At 67.8% G+C, this 15,455-nt stretch overlaps 2 protein-coding genes across 6 annotated transcripts; one reads left to right on the top strand and one right to left on the bottom strand.

Annotated features, from left to right (window-relative positions):
* On the top strand, nt 1-12,735 carry GAS8 (growth arrest specific 8). Of its 5 annotated transcripts, none has more exons than XM_037515713.2 (12): nt 1,142-1,156; nt 2,352-2,451; nt 2,601-2,687; nt 4,503-4,700; nt 4,896-5,102; nt 6,518-6,572; nt 6,977-7,182; nt 7,414-7,581; nt 7,818-7,904; nt 10,163-10,372; nt 11,183-11,248; nt 12,075-12,734. In XM_037515713.2, the coding sequence occupies exons 3-12, from the start codon at nt 2,673-2,675 to the stop codon at nt 12,222-12,224; spliced, it is 1,362 nt and encodes a 453-aa protein (XP_037371610.1). In that variant the 5' UTR covers nt 1,142-1,156; nt 2,352-2,451; nt 2,601-2,672; the 3' UTR covers nt 12,225-12,734. The 5 variants fall into 5 exon arrangements, with proteins under 5 accessions (XP_037371611.1, XP_037371608.1, XP_037371610.1 ...); XM_037515712.2 differs by lacking the exon at nt 1,142-1,156 and adding an exon at nt 1,677-1,998; XM_037515714.2 differs by lacking the exons at nt 1,142-1,156; nt 2,352-2,451 and adding an exon at nt 1-56.
* LOC119248843 (5-hydroxyisourate hydrolase-like) lies at nt 12,011-14,476 on the bottom strand. The gene is made up of 4 exons (XM_037515716.2): nt 14,411-14,476; nt 13,902-14,041; nt 12,875-13,010; nt 12,011-12,599 (listed from the first exon to the last, which is right to left on the bottom strand). The coding sequence occupies exons 1-4, from the start codon at nt 14,468-14,470 to the stop codon at nt 12,510-12,512; spliced, it is 426 nt and encodes a 141-aa protein (XP_037371613.1). The 5' UTR covers nt 14,471-14,476; the 3' UTR covers nt 12,011-12,509.
* Between the last annotated feature and the right edge of the window lie 979 nt (nt 14,477-15,455).

Genomic DNA, 15,455 nt, shown 5'->3' with positions numbered 1-15,455 from the left:
TGCTCGCGCCGTGCCATGGCTCTGACCTGCACAACCAGGAGGCGCCGAGGCCAGAGGTTTGTGCAGAGGGACATTTGCCTGTGGTTCTGCCGGGGACTCGGGTCATTCACTGGGGCTCCCAGCCGCACAGCTGGACGCGAGTGTGGACTCTTCGGCCACACGTGTGAACAAAGGGCTTTGCTAGAATCTCCACGCAAGTCTGCATGAGAAGCAGAGATGCGCGGCCTCACTGGGCCAGGCTGACTTAGCTCTGCGGTCCACCCCAGTGAGACCACTGGCTTCTGTCAGCCGAGGCCTGACCCCTCCTGACTTGGCCCTCCCTTCTTGCCCCTTGCCCTGGAAGGAATCATTGCTAATGTGTTACTGTGGTTTAATTCAGGACCCCAGACCTGCAGCAAACACCAGCCAGCGCCACTGCCTGGCCATCGGCCTGCAAGGTCGGTGTGGACAGTGCTCCCCGGGTCTGGGGGCCCCTCTGGGGAGGGGGTCTGGTGTTCAGCGGTGGCAGCAGCAGACCCCACAGAGGAGAGGCCTCGGGGCCTGCTGTCAATCGGGCAGCTCCCTGTCCCGGGGGTCTCCCCGGGGACCCAGCGGGGCCTGGGTGTCTGGTCAGGCCTGGGCCCGGGTGGCCCCTGCGGCCGGCGAGCCCCGCGGTAGCCCCTGCGTGAGCCAGGCGGACAGTCCTCCGGGCCTTGCTGTGCCCAGAGCCTCTCTCCAGGGGGAGGAGATTCTGGAACCTTCTGTGTCCCCAAACAGACGAGGAGACGCACCCGCCGGAAACCCCGTCCAGGGGACGCTGAGGTCCGGGCTGCGGGGAGGACACGCGGGGCGCGGCCGGCAGAGCGGGACGGCGGGGGCCGCTGGGCCGTCGGGCCCTCGCGGCGGGCGGCGCCTGCTTCGGCAGCGGCCCCTGCCCGCGCAGACCCGCGCCGCGCGGACGCCCGTCCCTCCGCGCGGCTCGGGCCGCGGGGCTGGGCGCGCCACCCCGGGGCCGCCGCGTTGCTAGGGACGCGCTGCGGCCGGCGGGCGGGCGGGCGGGCAATCTCGCGAGGCGCCGCGGGATTTCGCGCGGGGCCGCCCGGCGTTGCCAGGAGACGGCGCGGCCGCCCGGCGCGCCAGAGCGCGGGCACCGCGGCGGGCGGACGGCGCGGCCATGGTGAGCGGCCGCCGGGCGGGGCGTCGCGTCGCGCTCGGGGCTCCTGGCGGGGGCGCCCGGGCGGGGCCGTCGCGCTCGGGGCTCCTGGCGGGGGCGCCCGGGCGGGGCGTCGCGCCCGCGGCCTGTGCCCGCCGACTCCGGGCGCCGAGGCCGGCTCTGGGGTCCCCGTGCGGGGTCCGGGCGCCGAGGGCTGGTGTCTCGCCTGCGGGGGGGCGCCTGGCTCCCAGCGGCCTGGGCCCGCCGGCGCGGCGGGGCGTCCCGGGGGCGCGCAGCAGGGGCTCCGCCGCGCTCCCGCACCCGGGCCCGCCGGGGTCGTGGGGGCGTCCAGGGAGGGCGGCCGGTGCAGCAGGCTCCCTGGGCCCTGCGGTCTCTGGAGCGGAGCCTCGGGCTCAGGGGTGTCTGGCGGGTCCTCTACGCCAGCGGGATCTGGGTGGAGGGCGGCACCCAGGCAGAGCCCCCGGACAGGACCCGCTGCCCCCGGGGGCCCCTCAGGAGCGCCTGCCTCCCCAGCCCCCTCCCTGCCCCCCTCCCTGGGTCCCTCCCCACAGTTGTCTGTGGGGACAGCTGCTGGGTATCAGCTGGCAGGGCTGTGTTGGGGGAGCCGCAGTTGGCTGAGGGCCCCCAGCTGTTGGGCATCTGCTGGGGGGAGGACTTATGGGATGGGGGTTCAGGTGTGAAGATTTCGGTGCAGACCAGCTGGGAAGGGGCCACCCAGTACCCCCCTCATCACCTGCCTCAGGAATGGGGACAGTTTCTCCTCTTTTTTTGCTTCATGTTTTCTGAGATTTCCACATCACTTTTTTGTAAGCACCAGGCTATTAGCCATGTGTGGACACAGCCAGGTGGGCTGCTGAGACCAGCTGTGCGCGGACCTGGGTGTCCCCTGGCTGGCCCTGGGTGGGACCTGGGTGGCCTCTGGCTGGCCCCGGGCAGGACCTGGGTGGCCGCTGGCTGGCCCTGGGCGGGACCTGAGCGCTGGGTGTTCCCCAACTGCACCAGGTTATCTGTGGGAGTTTCTCTTTGGGTCAAGGAAGTGTTTCCCTGCTCCTCACAGAGCAACACCAAGGAGGCTGCTGTCCCGCACTCCCCGAGTGTCTGATGGCCTCTGTGGGTCAGCAGGCCGGCTGCCCTGTGGGCCAGGGTCTCCTGTGTGTGTCTTTTTTTCTTTGTTCAATTTATTTTTCTTCCTTTTAAGGAAGTTAATTTTGCACCCACACTGAGGAGTTCTCTGCCACAGCCCAATGGAGGCTCAGCCAGTTCCTGCTCTCTCTTAGGCGGAAAACACCCCCACAGAGGTGTGGCTGCGCCCTGGGGCCAGTGAGGGCGTGCATGGGGCACAGGCAGTGAAGGAGGCCTGCCTGAAGCAGGCCTGGCTCCCAAGCCGCTGGGAGCTGGTGGGCAGGTGGCCAGCGTGCCCCTTACCGCCCTCTCTTCCTCGCCCAAGGCGCCTAAGAAGAAGGGGAAGAAGGGGAGAGCCAAAGGGACCCCGGTTGTCGACGGGCTTGCTCCTGAGGACATGAGCAAGGAGCAGGTAAGCAGGCTGTGCCCGACTGTCCACCCGCAGCCCTGGCCAGTCGTGGCCCCAGCCTCCCGGGAGTGCCCGACGCCAGGGACACGCCCCGCCCACCCATGTGATGCCACAGACACACCCCACCTGCTCGCGAGACGACACGGACTCTCCTGCCCTCTCGTGTGACGTGTTAATACCTCCCCTGGCTTGTCTTTTTTTTTTTTTTTAAAGATTTATTCATGCATACAAGAACTGGGTTGCAGGCTAGAGGTGCAGGGTGTGAGGGGTGAGAGGACGCACCAGAGACAGAGTGGGGAGTAGAACAGGCAGATCCACTGAGATTCACTGCTGAGGGGAGCAGTGGGGAGACAAGAGAGGTCTGCTGCGCCATGTGGGTAGCTCCCTGGCCGGGGATCAAACTCGTGCTGCAGAGGCTGCGGACAGCTTCACAGGTTGTGTCTTAACCGCTTGGGCCACCGGGGAGACCCCTGGCTGGTCTTTTGGCAGTTTGAAGTTGACAAAGAACAAGCCCGGGGAGACTGACAGGGCCATGTGGACAGAAGTGGGGGTCTGCAGGAGGCCATGCTGGTGGAGCGGCCTTGTTTTACCCTCAGGAAGCAGAGGCCTCGGGGAGTGTTGGGCCAGCTTCTGAAGCCTCTCAGGGCAGTGCCTGCACTGAAGGCCACCCTGCCTGCACGCCGCCTCAGGCTGAGCCCTGGCCTTCTTGGGAACCCCGTCCCTGGAATCAGAGCTGCGGCTGTCCCCCTGTGCCAGCCGGAGGGGTGGTGCTGCCCTGGGCGCCTGGGGCGGCGCTGTTTCTGTTTATGAGAATCTAGAAATCGGATATTTTTAAGAGCCGTAAAAACGGAGAGAGGAGGCGAGCAAACCATGCGAGCCTGCCAGGCCTGTGCTCCAGGCTCGTCTGCTGGACCCTGGCTGGCGCTGCTGCCCCCTGCGCCTGCGGCCCCCCTCTCCAGGCGGAGGGCGTCCCAGGGAGCAGGGCTTGCTGGAGAGGAGCTCTGCGGCAGCCGCACTCAGAAGACGCCCCACCTCTCCTTGGTCCCAGGAGCAGCCCTTTGTGGTCCCAGGAGTAGCCACTGGCGGCACTGCCGTGGGGGATGCCTGCTGCTGCTGGCTGCCCCCGCACCTCCGGTCCCCAGGGCGTGTCCCCTCCACTGCTTCGCAGGAGACCCCAGGCTACTCTGTGCTGCAGGCCGTTCCGGCCGCCTTCCTCGGGGAGGCTGCGTATCACCCCCATTTCCACCTTCGTGGCGTGCTCGGCCTGGTGTCCACAAGTGAGACTGGGCCCAGATGGGCCATGATGCTGACCCCGAGGGACTCTGGGCCCCGAGGAGGCTGCCCCCCACCCCTCTCGCTCCAGGGCCCGGCCCTGTGGGTCCTCATGGCTGCCCCGCTGGCCGCCTGTGCTCTTGTGGACTCGCGCCCTCGCTCCTCTTGCCTCTCGGAGGTGACGGCGGGTTCCACACTGTGCCTTTGGGAAGCATAGGACATCATGCTCAGGCTCCCCTGTGGGCACGCAGGCTTGCCAGCACCAGCAGCCGCCCGCGCCTGCTGTGTGGCACCCCCGCCACGCCGGCCAGTGACAGCCAGAGTGTCTGGATCGTTCTCTGGTGGATTGCCTTGGGCTGGTTTCCTTTGGTGTTTCTGTGGCTGTGGTGGGGGGTGCCTTGTCCTGAGATGCCTCCTGGTCCCAGTGCGCCCCACTCGGCCCCCCTGGCTTCCGATGACTTGCCTTTCAGTTTTCCTGCTTCCAGGGGAGAGAGGCCCCGCTTTGCTGCTGGCAGGCCCGGGGCCTCACGGGCTGCTCCGCCCCAGGTGGAGGAGCATGTCGGGCGCATCCGGGAGGAGCTGGACCGGGAGCGGGAGGAGCGGAACTACTTCCAGCTGGAGCGGGACAAGATCCACACTTTCTGGGAGATCACGCGGAGGCAGCTGGAGGAGAAGAAGGCTGAGCTGCGGAACAAAGACCGGGAGATGGAGGAGGCCGAGGAGCGACACCAGGTGGAGATCAAGGTGAGGGGCCGACGCGGAGAAGCCAGTGTGCGCCATCGCCTGGGAACCAGAGGGGCGGCCAGGAAAGAGCAGTGTGTGTGTGGGGTGTGCGTGTGGCGTGCGTGTGGGGTGTGCATGTGGGTTGTGCGGGCGGGGTGGGCGGGGCGGGGCCGTGCCCACGTGTGCAGTTGCGTGGCGAACAGGCCCCGCCCGCAGGTGTATAAGCAGAAGGTGAAGCACCTGCTGTACGAGCACCAGAACAACCTGACGGAGATGAAGGCGGAGGGCACGGTGGTCATGAAGCTGGCGCAGAAGGAGCACCGTGTGCAGGAGGGCGCGCTGCGCAAGGACGCACGGGCGCTGAAGGTGGAGCTCAAGGAGCAGGAGCTGGCGAACGAGGTGGTGGTGAAGAGCCTGCGGCTGGTAGGTGTGCGGCCGTGGGCTGACGCCTCTGCTGCGCCTGGGAATTCAGGCTTTCTGCACAAATGCTTGCGTGTTGGCAAATTCATCGAAATTAAAAAAGACGTTGGCAGCCAGCCAGACCCCATGGGGGCCAGGCCCAGTATCCCTGCAGAGCAGCAAACTGGCTGCCCACAGGGATGCCCAGCTTGCCAGCCCTGGACCTGGACCTGCAGCTGGGCCTACGTGCCCGCCGAGCTCAGGACTTTGGGTCCCTTCTGGGCGAGGCTGGGCTCTGGGATGAGGCTGGCGTGCGCTTGCCAGTGCCCATTGGCCCCCAGGGACAGAGAGTGAGCAGCCCGTCCAATGCCCGCTAGGGTGCTGCTGGCTGGGAGGGGGATGGTGGAGGCGAGGGTAGGGCTGGTAGCCTCACAGGCCACCTGGGGGGACAGGGGTGGGGGACAGGGGTGGCCGAAGTGGGACGCGGAAGGTTTGGGTCGAGGGAGTTTTCTTTTGTTTTTCTTTAGTTTTTTTATTTTCTGTCAGTTTTGTTTTTCCCACCACCAACTCGTACGCCCCGAGCCCCTCCCTCCTCCTCCTCTTACTCGACCTCAGAAACTTTGCCCCTTGCTTGTTAAGGCCCCCAGGTCTTTACAAGTACGGGGCTCTGTCTGGGCCACTGCGATGGGAAGGGCCCAGGTTGACCTGTGTGGCCCAGGGGCTGTCCCCCTGTGCTTCCGGCAAGTTACCGCCAGTGGCTCTGTCTCCCCTCGGGCTGAGCATGTCCTGGCGCGGCTGACCCCATTTTTCTGACCAGACCCTCAGGGGTGGTGTCTTTGCCCTGACTGTTGTCAGTCCTGCCACTGTGGATGCTGGAGGGTGTCGTGTCTTGAGTTGGTGGTTTTGTGTTCGTGGGGTAGATGCCGGGAGCGGACTCCTGGGGCGCATGGTGTTCACGTTTTCAGAATTTTGTTGTTGTTTTTTAAAATTTTAATTATTTTTTTTTAAAGAAAAAAATTTTTAAAAAGACTTATTTATTTATGCATACAAGAACTGGGGTGTAGGCCAGAGGTGGGGGGGTGAGAGGACTCACCAAAGAGTGGGGAGTAGTACAGGCAGATCCACAGAAATCCACTGCTGAGGGGAGCGGCGGGGAGGCAGGAGAGGTCTGCTGCACCCTGTGGGTAGCTCCCTGGCCGGGGATCGGACTCAGGCTGCAGCAGTGACAGCCTGAGACTGACCCGCAGGGAGGCCTCTCGAGTTTTCAGGTCAATCCAGGTCGCCCTCTGTTATGCTGCCCCAGTTCTCACCCTGAGGGCTGTGCAATATTGCCTCTTTCTCGCCCTCTTAGCAGCACCTGTGGTGAGGGGTCGGGTTGCCGAGCTGGGGCTGGGTGCGAGAGGCTGCTGCAGCCCAGTAACGCGCTTGTGCGTTTGCAGAAACACACCGAGGAGATCACCAAGATGCGGAACGACTTTGAGAGGCAGGTGCGAGGTCAGTCCCCACACACGGCGGGTGGGCTGGGCTGTCGGCAGGAACGAAGTGGCCGCAGCGCGCTGGAGGAGACCCGAGGCGGAGGGCGACCTGCTGTGCGGGTGACCACCACCGGGGTGGCCGCCATCGCCGACCTGTCCTGACTCCGCGCCACTTAGAGAAGGGATGGTTCCCAGTCTCGTGGCCAGCGTGGCAGAATAGTCTTCACCGTGGTTCCCGATCTGGGGGAGTTTGTCGGTGACCAGCGTAGCCCAGAGCCAGGGCAACTGGGGGCAGCGATGCAGCCTGGGGGGACCAAGGGACCCCGGGGCGTGGCCTCGTCTTCCGGGCGGAGCTGGGCGCCTGTGCCTCGACCTCCACCGCGCCCTGCCCTGCTGAGCCGCGCTGTGTGCTGCTGCCCCCAGAGATCGAGGCCAAGTACGACAAGAAGATGAAGCTGCTCAGGGACGAGCTGGACCTGCGGAGGAAGACGGAGATCCACGAGGTGGAGGAGCGCAAGAACGGCCAGATCAACACGCTCATGCAGCGGCACGAGGAGGCCTTCACGGACATCAAGAACTACTACAACGACATCACCCTCAACAACCTGGCGCTCATCAACTCCCTCAAGGTGCCCCATCGTGCTGGCTGCGCCCTCTCCTGTGGCCTGAGTGGTCTGGGAGCTGGGGGAGGCGCCTGGTCGCTGAGACGGCTTCTGCGTCCTGGAGAAGCCCGGTGGGGGCCCCTCGGTCCTGTGGAATCTGCAGCAGAGAAATGCGGCCTCAGCCTAAGCCGCAGGCGCGCTTGAGCTGCACACCACAGGCCCGGCCCGCCGGCTGAGCCCCGCCGTGCGTGCCCACAGGAGCAGATGGAGGACATGCGGAAGAAGGAGGACCGCATGGAGAAGGAGATGCTGGAGGTGTCCCTCCAGAACAAGCGGCTGGCAGACCCCCTGCAGAGGGCGCGGGAGGAGATCGGGGAGCTGCAGCGCAAGCTGGGCAGCTATGAGAGGGACAAGCAGATCTTGGTGGTGAGTCCGGCACCCTCCGCGGCAACTTCTGGCAGGCTCCGCGAGGGGTGCCCGTCCTGCCACCGGCAGGGCTGGCAGCAGCCCCTCATGGGTGTCGTGCTCCGGGACCGGTGCCCCTGCCACCCTCCCTGGAGGGCCTGGGCCTGCCTCTGGGCAGCTCTCTGTGCCATGGCCCAGGCCCTGTGGCCTGGGACTGCCTGACTTCTACCCTTTCTGTCCCTGCCTCCTCTCCCCAGTGCACAAAAGCACGTCTGAAGGTCACAGAGAAGGAGCTGAAGGGCCTGCAATGGGAGCATGAGGTGCTGGAGCAGCGTTTCCTCAAGGTGGGGCCACCGGGGTCCCTGCAGGCTCACCCAGATGGCGAGGGTCTTTCTGTGCATGGGTGTGTTTTCAAGCGCAAAACTGAGGGGCCGTTGGAGATGAGGCCTCGGGTACAGCCTCTGTGAGGGGTGCAGGACCCCCACTGCCTGTGCAGGCCAGGCCAGCAGCTTCCTCCGCCCCCTCCAGACTTCCTCTGTGCCAGGAAGGTGGGCCCGGCAGAGCACACCTTAAACTCACTCGGTGTGGCTGTGACCCCGGTGTCAGCCTAGCTGATCCCCAGGGCTGCTGGGCCACATGTATGAGGCAGGGTTGTGGCGCCAGGAAAGTCCGTTCCCAGAGCTGCTGGCCAGGAAATCCATGTGCAGAATGCGACCGCGGCCGGGGAGCAGTCCTGTGCAGCCCTGCGGGTGGGCTGGGTGGGAATCGCCTCCCCGGCGTATGCTTCTGAGAAGCCGTGCCCACTGCGGCGCTCTCTGGGGTCTCAGGCGCTTTCCAGGGGGGTCTCCTTCCATCTCCAGGGGTCTCTGGTGGCCTCTGGGGGAGTCTCCTATCTCTGGTGGTGTCTCCAGGGCTCTCCGGGGGTCTCTGGGGCTCTCTCTGGTGGTCTCCATTGGTCTCCAGGGGTGGGGGGGGCGGGTGTCTTTGTTGGTCTCCCGCCGTCTCTGGGCCCAGCGCTTTCTGCTTCTGGGCGGTCAGGACAGGCCCTGCCTCCCCTCACTGAGAGTTGCAGAAGTCCAAGGAGGCAGAGCCAGATCTCCAGAACTGCTCTCGCTGCCTCACAGTCGGCCCTTAGAGACCCGCTTGCTGGCTGGGGGACCTCCTGCCCTCAGGGCGGACTGGGTGGCCCCTGGCGGCGCATTAAGCCTCAGGGATAGACGACAGGGGGCATGGGGCATGCAGTGGGGGGGAGGGGGCGAGGGGTGGCCGCCAGTAGGGCCAGCGGAGCTGCACGTGGCTTGCACAGGTTGGGGCCGTGGGGCTCGGCCTGGGCAGTGCGGGTGCTCCCGTGAGGCTGCAGCCCTGGGCCACCCAGCCGGGGCTGCAGGGAGGCCTGGGCGACCTCCCTTCCTGAAGATGCCCTCTGTGGTGCCTCCGTGTCCGCCTCCGTGCAGGTGGCCGACTGGGCTGGCCAACCTGTCAGGCCATAGACCCTGCGCCCCGGGTGGAGCCCGTGACCAGGGCTTTGCCCTCTTTGCCCGCCAGACCAGGAGGAATGTCCCAAGGGAATGTGCTTCTGCCAAAGTCAGTACCTCCTTAGGGACCCGCAGTGCCTACTGGTCAGCAGTGGAGCCCGAGCAGTGGGGCCCGCGGGAGGGGCGGGGCCTGTGGGCAGGGGGCGGGGCCGCAAAGACAGGCCTGGCCTGAAAGGGGGGCACCTGCAGGGCCACCCCGGGTCCGCTCTCTGGGCCTGGGGATCCATGCGCAGCACCCGGAAGGGTCATCCCAGATATCTTGAGGGCGGCCGCGGGAAGCGGGTGAGGGGGATGATCGCTTTTCACACCTTGTGAAGTCCCTTAATTTCTAGTCGCAGTAAAAGGAAGGGGTCAGGGGGTGCTTCTGGGAGGGAGGAGGAGGCGTGGGGGGCCACAGCACTGGTTTGGTGGAGGTGGGACACAACCCCAAAGCCAGACAGGTGAACAGAAGTCAGTGGAAAATAAGGCCTTTAGAAAGGACCTTTGTGGGCTGACGGGCATGGCCCCGTGCCAGGCTGGGGGCTGCACTGGCTCTGCCTCCGGCCTAGTGGGGGTCCGGCCATAGCTGGTGGGAGGCCCCGGCCAGGGCACGACTGGGCGCCCCAGGGTGATCCAGGGCGCTGCCCGTTGGGCTGGGGCTCAGTGAGGGGGTGCCTGGGTCCTCTGAGGGAGGCTCTGGCAGAACTTCCTGTGCGGTGGCTCGGTGACTTTATTAAGGAGCAACATCTGCGCAGGCAGGAGCTGCCCTCTTGAAAGGGCAGATCAGTGAAGGAAAAGATGCCCACACAGACGCAGCCGGGCAGCCCCGAAAGCACAGGACATAGCCCCCCACTCCCAGCAGGCCCTGCTCGCTCTTGGTCCCTCTGTGTGCAGTGGCCGGGTGCTCTGTCGCCAGCTGCCCACCCCCCACCCCCGCTCCTCCTGGGGTCCTCCACACGGGTTTGGGGCTGCTGGGGAAGAGCCTGTGTTCTTGCTCGGCCCCGACGCTGGCCTGAGGCCGACACAGGCCGCCCCCAACCTCTGTGTGCTGATGGCGGGCAGAGCCACCTGACCCCTGACGCTGGCAGGTGCAGCAGGAGCGGGACGAGCTCTACCGCAGGTTCGTGGCGGCCGTGCTCGAGGTGCAGCAGAAGGCGGGCTTCCGGAACCTGGTCCTGGAGCACAAGCTGCAGGCACTCGGTGCCGCTGTGGAGAAGAAGGAGGTGCAGCTCAGCGAGGTGCTGGCGGCCTCCAACCTGGACCCCGCGGCCCTGACCCTTGTGTCCCGGAAGCTGGAGGTGGGTCTCGCAGTGCCCGAGCCCCTGCCCTGGGGACCCTCCTTCCTGGCCCATGCAGGCCATGGCGGCCCCGTGCGCCCTAGCTCTTCGGCCTTGGGTGGCCTCTCTGGGGTCTTAGTGGCTCCTCAGCCCCTCGCGACCTCTCCTTCCTGAGGCCCTGCCCATTGGGTCTCGGGTGGGCTTCGCAGCTGCAGGCCCTGGGCGCAGCCAGGGTGAGAGGCCCAGCAAGGGGAGGCCAGTGCCTCTCTGCTCTGGGATCCAGTTTGGAGGGATACAGGCTGAGGTGCAGTGAGTGGGGCCAGCTGCACCCCAAGTTTGGGGCTGGGGGGCAGCCATGGAAGGCTCTGGGGGAGGACTGTGTGGCAGGTGGGCAGGTGGGGGCGGCGGCACCTGTGTGGGCAAGGGCGGGGCTGGGTGTCCAAGCCAGTGGTTTTGGCTGAGGATGAGCGTCTGTGGGGGCTGAGGCTCTGGGCTCAGTGGGGACAGGCTTTGGGGTTTGGCCCAGCCTTGTGGTCCTAAAGGGGAGGAGTCTGTCCCTCCCCATTCCGGGCAGTGGCCGGGCTCAGCCGTGCCAGGCTGGACAGCAGCCCTGCCCATGGCGGTCACTGCAGCTGTGCTGGGTTCGGGCCGGCCACAGCGGTGCCTCCCGAGCTGCACTGGTGGCAGGGGCTGCAGAGCCAGGCCAGCCAGCCCTTCACCTTGGAGACTGTGGCCGTGGAGACGGTTCTGTGCCGGCTGCCCCATGGGGCCCCCAGACCCCACTGGCTTCCGCCCATGCAGGGCTCAGTCTCACCCCAGCCTTCACTGCAGGACGTCCTGGAGTCCAAGAACAGCACCATCAAGGACCTGCAGTATGAGCTGGCCCGCGTCTGCAAGGTGGGTGCCCACCCTGCCCCCCATCTCCCCCTGGGCCCCAGGTGGGACCCGCTCACGCCCCGCCTGTCTTGGAGCCCCTGGCCAGGTTGGGTGGGTGCACGTCAGTCTCGTCCCCCCAGTGGCCTCCCTGGCCCCTTGTCTCCATCCCAGTGCTATCTTGGCCTTTGGGGCATGGAGGGGCCTCCTCTGCCCCAAGATTGATGCCACGACCTCCAGCAGGCAAGGCAGACGTGGTCTTCTCCAGCCCCTCCCAAGGCTAATAGTAGCCACCACCCTGCCTGGGGGAGGCCAAAGCGTCAGTGCTGACCCTGCCTGGCTTCCCCGGGGGCCCTGGGCACATTCACCAGGAGCTGCCCCATGAGAGGCTCAGGCCCACCCCAGGGGAGCTAGGGAGGCTGTGCCCGTGGGTGGGGAGGGGCTCCTGTGTCCAGGCCACCTGGCTTTCCCTTACCCTCCCAGCCTCACCTGGACCCCCCCATGCTCTGGTGCCCACCACTTGTGTGCACAGAAGCAGGGCCTCTGCTTCCCTGGGTGGTAGGGCTGGACTTGCATCTGGCCACAGGCAAGGGTGAGGCACCGGCCCAGGGCCACTCTCTGGAGCTGGCCCTGCTTCACCTTGGCATTGGCCTCCCTGGACACATACACAGGACTCTCTAGACCCTGCCCGGAGCCTGCCCTCCAGAGAGATCCACTTCCCAGAGTGGGAACAGGGCCAGGGCTGTGGCCTGTGTGGGCGGGGCGGGGGCGGGCAGGGAGGAGCTATCTGCTGCCCCAGCCGCATGGTTACTAGGCAGGTCACTGACCGGTGTCCATGCTCCGCCCACAGGCCCACAACGACCTGCTGCGGACCTACGAGGCCAAGCTCCTGGCCTTTGGGATCCCCCTGGACAATGTGGGCTTCAAGCCCCTGGAGACGGCTGTGGTGGGGCAGATGCTGGGCCAGGGCCCCGCGGGGCTCGTGGGCACCCCGACATAGCCCCTGAACGATGCCCTCACACACAAGGGCCTCCGAGGCTTCAGTCATTAGCAAATGAAGGTTCTCCACATCTGCTGCATGTCCTCTTGCCTGTGGGGGCAGCCCCAGCCCCACCCCGAGGCTGCCCTTCTTGCCCTCCACAGGCTTTGCTGCAGCAGCTGGAGACAACAGTGGCAGGCCAGCACCACCTTTATTGGCACCGAATCACAGGCCTGGCCACGGGGCCCCTGGCCGCCCTGGCAGAGGGTGGATGGTGGGTGGACGGTGGGCGGACGGGGCGCAGCGTTAGCTCCCCCGGTATGTGGTGTAGGACCACGGGCTCAGCAGCAGGGGCACGTGGAACTTGTGGGTCTCATTTGTGATGGTGAAAACCACCTGCGGAGCAGAAAGGGTGCTGCATGAGGCCCTGGGTGCCCACCGAGAAGGGCTGAGGGGGCCGACTCTCCCAGACAGCAGGCCTGAGGGCCCAGCTCTCAGGGGCCAGGGGAGAGGGCGGTGGGTTAGGCGCCGACCGCCTGGGTGAGTCACCCTCGCCCTGCCCGTGCCCGGGGCCTGGGCTGTGAAGTCCCCGCTGCCTGGGCTGGGCCCCTTTGTTCTGGAAGCTCAAAGCCACGGCTGTCAGGGCCCGCCCGGGCAGTGGCGGGGCTCACCTCCACGTAGGGGTAGAAACTGGCCTGCCCCTGCCTCCTCCAGTAGCCCTCCGTGTCGAAGAACAGCTTGTAGGTGCCCACCTTCATCTGGCCTGGGGGCAGGAGCCCCGGGCAGCGGCCGTCCAGGTTGGTGTAGCTGGGGAAGAGGACAGGTGCTGCCATGGCAGCCGGGCCCTGCTGGGGTCCAGCAGGCCCACCTGGGAGGGGCAGCACAGCCTAGCCTCCCCGTGCAGCAGCGCTCTGTGCCTGCCCTACTGCCCAGACGCTGCCCAGCACCCATGCAGACTCTGAAAGCAGAGTGCTGGGGTCTGCTGTCTGGTGGCCTCAGCGCCTGTTTCCTGGCCCGCGTGCCGCACTTGGTCCACAGCCAGCCCCGTCGGCCTGCTCCAGGGGCTCCCCAGCGAGGGGGCCTGGGCCTGCGGCCATACCCCATAAGGACCAAGTCCTGTGTCTCTGTCTGTCCACGGGGCTAGGGGCAGAGAGCCTGGACAGGCCAGCCATGGGGGGTGGAACGCACCTTCTGCAGGCCTTGGGGTCCAGCCCCACCTGTACGGGCAGAGGGAGCCACCCCCTCCAAGAGGAGGGTCGGGGCTGCTGGGGTGGTCGGGCCTGTGGGGTGACTGCGGGGCCAGCAGTGGCGGCCTGAACTGCGGGGGTGACTGCAGGGCCGGCTGGGGCCACTGGGCCTGTGGGGGTGACTGCGGGGCTGGCAGGGGCGGCCAGGCCTGGGGGGGTGCTGTGGGGCTGGCAGGTGTGTCGGGCAACGCGAGGAGCAGAATGGGTGCTCCGGGCCGCCTGGCACACAGTCCCAAGCTCGGTCCCCTGCTTGAGACTCGGAGACAAGACTCCACACCTGGCCTTCACTGCCCACCCCACCAGCCCTGATGAATTGGGCTCCAGGGGCTGTGGGCAGTGGTCAGCCCAGCCCAGCCTCAGAGCCAGAAATCCTTGTTTGTCCCGGGCCCCTCACCTCTGCCCTGCAGGCCAGGACTCGGGGTGGCCTGAACCCCCTCCCAGGACCCCCTACCTTTTTGTCAGCTCAGTCCACTGCTGGCTGTGGTCCTCGAGCCTGGACAGTTGGAGGCAGAGGCCCTGGGCCGGGAGCCCTGAGGCCGTGTCCAGCACGTGTGTGGTCAGTGGGCTGCTGGCCGGCTCCATACCTCTGCCCTGGGCCACGGGAGGGGTAGGGTGAGCCTTGTGTCCACACGGCCTCAGAGCAAACAGCCCCTGGACTGAGGCCAGACTGCCCCAGGGCCTGGGGTGCCCTGAGTCACTGAATCAGCAAAGGCCCTGGAACCCTGCGCAGCTACAGGTGCCGCCAGGCCCGACCCCACCCCCGACCCCATCCCCAGGGGCCGCCTCCCCTGCCCACTGGAGCCCCTTCCCCAGCCAGGCCCCCTCCCAGCCTGGGCCTGGCCTGGGCCCTTGCAGAACCGGGCTGTCGCGGCTGGCGGGTCTTCCCCCGCTTGGTCCCTCTCACCCTCCCCCACACGTAACCCCACCCGCAGACAGGGGTGCGGGTCCAGGAGCCCCTACCTCGGGGGAGCCCAGGTGTCGCTGCAGCGTGCGCAGGCGCGGGGCTGCCCGGGAGCTCATGCCCGCGGGGCTCGGACTTCGCGGGGACAGAGGTCGCCCCGCGCCCCGCCCTCCGCGCCTCCCGCCCCGCCCCCCCCGCCCTCGCCTGACCAGCCGGCCCTGCCCCGCCCCGCCCTCCCGCGCTCGGGCCACGCGTTCCCGGACCGGCCGGGCGGGGCGGGGCGGGCGTCCCCTCGGGGCCCACGGGGGCCAAGGCCCGAGAGGTCGGCCCGCGGGCGGGTCCCCAGGACGGGCCGGCCGCACTGACCTGCGCACCCGAGCTCCTCGGCGGAAGTGGCGCGGGGCCGGGCGGGGCGGGGCGGGGGGGCTCGGGGGCGGGCGGGGCGGGGGGGGCCCGGGCGGGGCGGGGCGGGGGGGGCTCGGGGGCGGGGCGGGCGGGGGGGGGACTCGGGGGAAGGGCGGGGCGGAGGGGGACTCGGGAGCGGCGGGGGCGGGCGGGGCGGGGGGACTCGGGGCGGGGGGCGGGGCGGGGCGGAGGGGGGACTCGGGGCGGAGGGGGACTCGGGGCGGGGCGGGCGGCGCGCGGGCGGCGGCGCGGGCTGGGGAGCAGGCGCAGGACCCGACCTCTCCCGCGGCCAGTCCCCGAGCCTGAGCCCAGCCCGACCCGGCGCCGCGTCCGCGCCCGAGACGCTGAGTGTGACCTGGACGCCCGGGTCCCTGCGCCCCGCCTCGGGTCCCCCCCGCCCCGCGGGCTCGTGACGGCGCCTCCGCGCTGGGAGTCGGCAGCAAGGACGCCCGGGCCGGGGGGCCGGGGGGCCCGGGGGGGCGGGGGGCGAGGATCTGCGCTCCTGCCTCTCCGCCGCCCACCTGCGCGCGCCCGAGCCGCCGGCGCCCGCCGGGCAGGTGAGGCGGAGCCGCCGGAGCGCGGGCCGGGAGGGGCGCGTCCCGCGCCGTCCGCGGACAGAGACCGGGCAGCCGGGGGTCGGCGCGGTCTCCGCCTGGTCCCCCCGCCGGACCCCCCGCCCTGCCCGGCCTTTCTAGTGGC

The sequence above is a fragment of the Talpa occidentalis genome, unplaced genomic scaffold, assembly GCF_014898055.3.
Source record: "Talpa occidentalis isolate TD23 unplaced genomic scaffold, MPIMG_talOcc4v2.1 talOcc4.17, whole genome shotgun sequence".
Classification (NCBI taxonomy): domain Eukaryota; kingdom Metazoa; phylum Chordata; class Mammalia; order Eulipotyphla; family Talpidae; genus Talpa; species Talpa occidentalis.
This window is presented reverse-complemented; position numbering and strand designations above follow the sequence as displayed.